The 7,585-nt window shown below is 37.6% G+C and overlaps 1 protein-coding gene across 1 annotated transcript; it reads left to right on the top strand.

Annotated features, from left to right (window-relative positions):
* Nucleotides 1-1,982: 1,982 nt before the first annotated feature.
* On the top strand, nt 1,983-6,693 carry LOC116252229 (uncharacterized). The gene is made up of 5 exons (XM_031626362.2): nt 1,983-2,383; nt 3,856-4,009; nt 5,211-5,703; nt 5,812-6,011; nt 6,247-6,693. Exons 1-5 carry the CDS (start codon nt 2,314-2,316, stop codon nt 6,359-6,361), a joined length of 1,032 nt encoding a protein of 343 aa, XP_031482222.1. The 5' UTR covers nt 1,983-2,313; the 3' UTR covers nt 6,362-6,693.
* The last annotated feature ends 892 nt before the right edge of the window (nt 6,694-7,585 follow it).

Here is a 7,585-nt window from a genome sequence, read left to right as displayed (position 1 = left end):
TGAATCAGCTGGGAGTGTCGCCTAATTACATGTTCTTGTTTATCATGTATTGCTAAATATTGAAATTTGTTATTTTTAAATTGTATTATATCACAAAAGTTATACACATACTCTTCTTTTTTTTTTTTTTAGAGTGAGTTGTTCATTCCATCGCCCTAAGAGAGGCCACAGGCCCTCTTTCGTCACCCTCCCCCCTGGGTTCTGAGCTTGCTTCGGGCCCTTTTACGGGCAACGGGGCCAGAGACTAAAGCACGTTTGGAGCGGGCAGGTGATGCCTAAGGACTCGACTCGGGTTTTTAACGGACAAAGCACTTCTCCTGCACCAGTGTGCTACAAACCCTTGGGGTATATACACATACTCATATTACGTGTTTATCTAGTTGTAGTCGATGAAAAAACTAAATATGAAGCATTGTCAAGTGTTTTCTTGTGTCTAGAGTTTGTACAGTTTTGTTGGAGTCGGCATCAAACGTATATTCATTATTTTTGTTTATAAAAATTTATGACCTAATTCAACCAGTGACCGAATTAAAGTAGAGGTTTGTCAATTATGGTTTTAGCACCTATCAATTTAGGCAGTGACTAACAACTTACCAACCATTTACCCAATCAAGTCAAGTGCCACAAACTCTTTTGGAGGCCGTTTGACAGCAAAACACATAGAATACATATTATGGCATTCCGTTAATAAATTTGAGGCATATTCTGTACCAATCAGACCCACTCTTGGACTTGAGCTTCTGGTTCAACGAATCTCATCCCGGCTTCTTAGTAGTTTCGGTTTCAATCTTGAAAAAGTTATGAACCAATATAATCATCTCATTAATGACCTCCCTTTATAAACCCTTGAAGATCCCTCACAATCTTTGATACAAGACTAAACTTCGATGGTGTTACATATTTATATAGTTTTCACATAATATTTGTGCTATCAAACTACTTCTTAAAGGTCATTTGGTAAAAATAACACTTAAAATGTGTTCAATGAATCTGTCACAAATATTGTTTCACATTTATGATGCACTAAAACTATTATTTCATAACCTTTGGGTTAAATTTAGACACTATATTTGGGTTAAATTTAGACACTCTATGAGTGTCCTTGATACCAAACAACCATTTGATCCAGCTACCATAGAATAACAAAAGCTCTCTCAATTATAAAATTTCAATGTACAAATGTTAGGAAAATACCATTTGCTCCATTTTTTATTTGTTTTAAAAATAGAATGAATCTGTTCATCAATATATTTTGAAATATTGAGTACAAATTATTCGCAGGCCAATCAAAGCAAATTCATGAATTTTTGCAAGTCGATGTTAGTGATGCTTTGATCAAGTCAAGGGCTGCAATGTGGTCTTTTGAAACTAATGTTTGGATCCGTTTAAAGGGCACCTTTCGAGTAAATCCACATGGACGTTTATGAGCAAAATTTATTATTAAAAGTATTAATTAATGGAAAAGTTGGTAAGCACCAAATAACTTGGGTAAAAGTAAAAAACCAAATTTATTATAAACAATAATACTTATTATTATTTCCTTTTACAAAATAACACCATAGTTAAAAGCAATTTAGTGGGAAACATATATTAAGTTAGTCATTTTTTTAATTTAAAATAAACAACTTTTATTAACATCAAAATTTTGTTTATGAAAGGAAACTTGAACTTAAACTTGGTTTATTTTAAATTAATGTCTACCAACAGGTTACATTTTGTTTATAACACTTTTGAACACAAATTTAAGAGGCTGGTTTTCATCGCTTTACTCGTAATTAATTTATTGCCTTAAAAAATCAATATAAGTTGCCAATCAACTTGTTCAAATGATTAATACATGGTCTGCACAATTTATGTTTGTTTCAAATTTAAACATTCTCAGCAATTAAATTGATTGAATTAGCAATAATAAGTGTCCGTAACATATACTTTTTTACTCAGTTACGCTATTATGCGATTACACGTACCTATGTATCATCCCTTCGTGTGTCTGGATTTTCAAAACCCTACCGGCGGGACAGGGATTCTCAGGTGCCATTACCGGCTGAGCGAGTGATCTTATGTCCATCGTCATCATCCGGTCTGTTAGTCCACCGCTGCTTGCGCCAACTCTACGCCCAACTTGGTTTGGTGATTTTTATGTGTGTGCTGCTTGCTGTGGGAAAGAAGAAGTAGACACCTCCTACATCGTGTGATGAGGATTGCAGGTGTCTTCTAGATTTCGGTCAGAATCTCCATTTTCTGAGTTGAGTTCCAAACGAAGAGGAAAAGGGAGGGGGGAAGTCCTACTCATTTCCTTTCTGGGGACGCGTTATGCAGCGGGTTGGGCAGGCGCTTGGCTTCGGCGTGGCCTCGGTCTCTCCTCGTGCTTCTCCTAGGAGAGGTACTGACCAACCTCTCTCTCTCTCTCTCTCTCTCTATCGTCGGTTCATCCTGCTTGGTACCGAATGATCCTTTGGTTTGTGTTTTCATACTCGTTGATATGGGTCCGGTCCTGTGCTCTGCGCAAGATGGGGCGCATATTTTCCGCTGTTTTCTTGATTGGTATAATCTTCAAAAGATCTACTGATCTCGTTCACAGGACACAGCTAAATGCAGCATAAAAGATACAAAAAAATTAGTGGCAGAACTATCTAAAGGCACGTATAGACAGCATGCATCAATATTCATTAGAAAATCTGATCTGCTAGGCAGGGGCGAAAATTATTCTTTTTGGGTTCTATCAGTCCTGAGCCGGTATTGTTAAGAAAGCAATTTCTCAAATGGTGGTGCATGAACAAATTGGTGATATATATGCCTTTAGGCACATTAGCTGGACGTTGGTTGCATGATAAAGGAGGCGTTCACTAGTTGTGTAATGGTGTGGTTGAAATGGACATTATGGTCGGAAGATAGGCAGGTTTGCCTACAAGCATCGACTTGGATAATTGCTAGGCCCAAAGTTTTTTGTCTCTTATTATCTAATGTAGAATTGATTCACTTGTAAAGCATGATTTTGACATGGCATTTTAAAAATATGTGTTCTAGAAGTAACAATTGCCTTCTGGTCAATAAAAAACATGAGATTGTTGGGATTCTAGGGATGGGTCTGGATGACCATTGCTTTGTATACTAAGCCACAGTGTCATCTGCATTTCATGGTCGGCATTTGTTGCATAGCATATAATTGTTTTGGTCGTTTACATTTCTATAAGGCGTTGACATAACAAAATAGAGTCGTAGCTTAATTGTTTAATCAGTTCACGTACACATGAAGAATGTATCGTTTGGTATTGAGATTCCACTGCAATTTCTGGCTCTCCAGCATAACTTTTGTATCCCACAAGACTCATTCAACTGTTTAAAATACATTATGAGTATTTGATTCTTACTGAAAAACAAGCAATGAAAAATTTACTGCATGAGTGCATGGTTTCATCCTATTGTTCTTTAATCATTGTCGAGACCGCTATGGAACACTCAGCAAACTGTTATCACTATTTCTTCCAGTTTCATTTCCCTGCCTGCGTTTATGTTTTCCTTATTCTTGACAAAACATGCATGACCTGCTTGAATGAATGTGAATACATCCTTTTGGAAGCCGATACATGAAAAGTGCCACCCTGATGTTGCATCATCTTTATTGGTATGCTTACAAATCTGGGTCTTGACGAGGTAGAATGGTAAATTGGTTCATTTTCTTTTCCTAATTATATGCTATACAAAATCAAACTTCAGTTTCATTTGTACCAGTATCATCAATATTTGATATTTTATATTCACTGTATTTGTTTTCGTGCCGGTTAAATTGTGGCAACGAATGAAAGGCTTATTTTTTTTAGTAATGGACAACATACTGAACTTGCTGCTTACCAGCTATTCAAAAGGTGTCATGTGCACTACATGGTTCAAATACTCAGTGGTGTGGATTAGCTTTTGCTGCTCTTCCTGATTCATCTAAGCCTAAGAAGCAGGGGAAAAGATTGCCAAAACAAGAAAGGCGGTTGCTGGTAGAGAAGTTTGTCCACAAGTATGATTTTTTCAACACCTTTTTTCATGGTTCTATATGTCTGTGAAGTCTTGATTTCATAAATATATGAGTAAGGAGCAAAAGAAGTGCCGCAACCAGGGTGCTACGTGGAGTTGGTAGCTTATTTTTGAAAGTTAGATGTATTCCTCAGTACACGTATGCATGTGCATAGACTTGGTTAACTAAGATTTCTCTATTATTCACAGGTGCAACCCTTTATCTTCATGCATTTTGTTTGTTATTATTACTGTTTGACACTCGTTTAATTCATATTGTTTCTTCTTTTGCTGGGTGTAGTATTTTTTATTAGGACTTCAAGGTTCAAACCGGCAAAGTTAATGTACACAGTTACAAAGCATATATGCTGAAAATACAGTCCTAGTTGTTGGGGATGGAACTTCATATTCAATGGGTGTATTCTGCATTGACTTGTATCGTCTAACCACTTAAGAAATATCCTTATCTTCAGCTATGCTTGTAAATTAGCTGCTGACTAACTTTACAAAATTTGGCTGCTTCTGCGACATTATATGTTGACCTACTTGAGAGGGTTCTGTAGTCATTATTTTTCTCACGGATTTTTTTTCCTTCCTACCTCTGTCCGTTGTCTGCATGAGTGTGGCTCTCATGTTCCCAATCATAATATCAAAGCCATAGGGAATTGGCTCACCGTATTAAGTAGGAAAGAAGGAACTCCATTCTGGTGTGGAACTCTTGTCTTGTCAAGTTAGGTGCTTATCCGTGGTTATATCTACAGGGTTGTTTAGACTGAGTTTTTCTTGTCCCGAGGTAGGGATCACCAGGTTTTTAATTTAATTTAAATTTCTAAGAATAATGAATCAAGAATCAGCTAAATCAGAGCAGCTTTAGATTTGTACGACCATTATAAGAATAACAAGTTATTTGAAGTATTACTGTGGACAATCCCTACAGGGTTGGCTTGCTTTCTTGTCTCCTATTGGTTGAATTCCTGAAGTTACATATCTAAAGAAGTGCTCACTGTCTTGTCTTCTTGCGTCATCCTTACCCTGATGATGTCCTTATATATTGCCATAAGGTTCTCTTGTTTCAGGAATGCGTGAACCGTGAATATAACTTCATTTCAGGTGCTAGGTATTGTTTTTCTGATGAGTTGTCTCTAATACTTCTGTTGTAGTCATTTAAATGTTTTTGACCCAGTGGTCTTCTTCTGTACTTGCAGGTATAGAGCTTCCAATAATGGAAAGTTTCCTGGTGTTAGACTTGCTAGAAAAGAAGTTGGTGGTTGCTATTATGTCATCAGAGAGATTATTCAGGAACTAGAATATGAACACAAATGTCTTGGTGTGGACAAGATAGATGAGTTCCAGTTGGAGAGCGTGGACGTACAGCATCTTGAAGCCACTGATGAGCAGGAGTCTGTGGTTGAGGTTCAAGATGTCCCGATTCCTGTTGCTGAACCAAGTATTTCTCTTGAAAAGAGTGCTATAGCTCAGGATGTTACTCCTGGCAAGGATGTAAGGTCGTCAGATTCTTCTCTGATAACAGAAGCAGCAGAGAAAGGCCCTGAGTTGAGCCAAACACATAGACCAGGCATAGCAAAGGGTGTTGCTGAAGATTCCAGTTCGGAAAATCAGGTGGCTGCCAGCATTACTGCTGGAAATGAATTGAGTACTGTTTCTTCTGAAGCCTATGTGTCAGAAGAAGATTCAACTGTTAGTATACAATACATGCTTTACATGAACATTGATGTCCTCAGCTCTTGATCTGTTCATAGTTATATTGTCTTTCCCATCCATGATTTGGACTTGGTGTCGTTGCAGGCTGATCAGACTGTATTGAATGAAGTGCTCTCTAGTTCTCTCAAACCCGAGAGTGTTGTCAATGACATGCCAGGTCCTGGGGAACCACCTGCCGACAAGGAGATTGAAAACACACGTGAAAAGCTGCTGGATCTAGATACTACTGAACAGAAACATCCTTGTGATAGACAAGAAGGCCGTGAAAGATTGAATCTACAGAGGTAGGCTAATAAATGTATCTTTCATGCACGCCAAATTATTATATGTGAGATAGTATGTTGGCGTCCTTTGTTTGCTTAGCTCTTACAGTGTGCACGGTCTTATTGTATTTGTTAGTTATTGCTCTGACATAGTGGTTCCTGTCCGGAGCTCTTTTGTTATTGCTGGCTGCGTATTTTAGTTCAGCCATACATACTGGGGATCTGAGTACTCACTTTTCCTTTGGTATTTAACCAGAGAACTGCCCACAAAGTCCGACTTTGAAACTAAGCCTTCAGTCAAGCAGAAAACATTTTGGGGAAGTCTCAAGGCCTTGGCAGATGGCATCGTAACCTATTGGACAAAGAAGTGAAGTCATGTAGAGGAAGCTCTAGTTGTTCTCCGTTCATTGTCTGGAGACACTGGATTTTGTAGCACGACATGGTGCCAGTTCAATTGGTTTCTTGTTATTAGGTAATTTTTGGTAATGTAAAGGGGCCGACGGGTTATCATCATGTTTCCAACCAGTCTTGAATTGTTCACCGGTTACAACAGGCCGTGTGAGCTACCAGGGACGCGTGTTAGAAATATTTGGACTGGTGTGTATGTACAGGCTACTGGAAACATATAATCAGGAAATGTAAGAACCGTGAGCACCATCTTGAGCTGCTCGGCAAAATAGATTGGACTACTCGTATGTTGAAAGTGGTATTTCCTCCTTTTTAGTTGGACTGAAAATTTAACACCTCTTCCTGTAACAGAAGGAAGAATACTATGGCAACTCGTTAGTTATATAATATAATCTAATTTGACGACTCAGGATGGTTCTCTTGTTTCTTGATTCCAATATCCCGAGACCATCTGATTGGATGTCCTTCAGTGATTCTTGTGAGCTTCCATGCTCTTTTACTACACACATACACACACGCACTCATATATATATATATATATATATATATATATATATATAGCCTGTATCAGATGCTATTGGATACTTAAAAATTAAAATCCATTGCTAAAAGCTTCATTAATCATTACTAAATTGCATCATAAAATATTATTAGTGTTCATGTGACAGTTTTTTAATTTTTAATTATCTAACGACAGCATAAAACTTCCCATATATATGTATATGTGTTGTGTATATAGTAGGATGCTATTGGATGGTTAAAATTTAAAATTTTAACGAATAGTTAAAATTTATTTGTTAAAATTTAACATTTTACCATTAAATAACAATCATTAGATTGCCATTAGTCTTAATTTATGATGCAGTTAACGATGATTTATATGTGAAATAGCACATCTATAATTCACAGAGTTCAAGAGGTTGTCCATCATTTTTTCATGCAACTGGTCGAGGTACAAGATATAAGAAGTTGGTGATCGACGGGCAGAGAATCTTTTCTGAAGCAGGCATCCAAGGATAAGCTGTTAGCGGATAAAGGGTGGACGGCCTTACTTTTTCCGTGATCATGGTAATATGGTCACGAAAACATCCTGAGGGCGAAAGAAAGCTCGTACAGGCCCCGTGATCACCAGAACATGCACATGCAGACTTTTAAAACGAAGAAGAAAGAAAGAAAGATGAACGGTC

The sequence above is a fragment of the Nymphaea colorata genome, chromosome 4 (genome assembly GCF_008831285.2).
Source record: "Nymphaea colorata isolate Beijing-Zhang1983 chromosome 4, ASM883128v2, whole genome shotgun sequence".
In the NCBI taxonomy this organism is placed as follows: domain Eukaryota; kingdom Viridiplantae; phylum Streptophyta; class Magnoliopsida; order Nymphaeales; family Nymphaeaceae; genus Nymphaea; species Nymphaea colorata.
Note: the sequence above shows the minus strand (reverse complement) of the source record. Positions and strands in the feature narration are given on the sequence as shown.

What these genes read in the sequence shown, in the direction of transcription:
- LOC116252229 (XM_031626362.2), top strand. Translation starts at nt 2,314, where the DNA reads ATGCAGCGGGTTGGGCAGGCGCTTGGCTTCGGCGTGGCCTCGGTCTCT. An exon ending in TCGTGCTTCTCCTAGGAGAG is followed by an intron (nt 2,384 to 3,855) that starts GTACTGACCAAC and finishes GCTGCTTACCAG; the next exon opens with CTATTCAAAAGGTGTCATGT. An exon ending in TGTCAGAAGAAGATTCAACT is followed by an intron (nt 5,704 to 5,811) that starts GTTAGTATACAA and finishes GTGTCGTTGCAG; the next exon opens with GCTGATCAGACTGTATTGAA.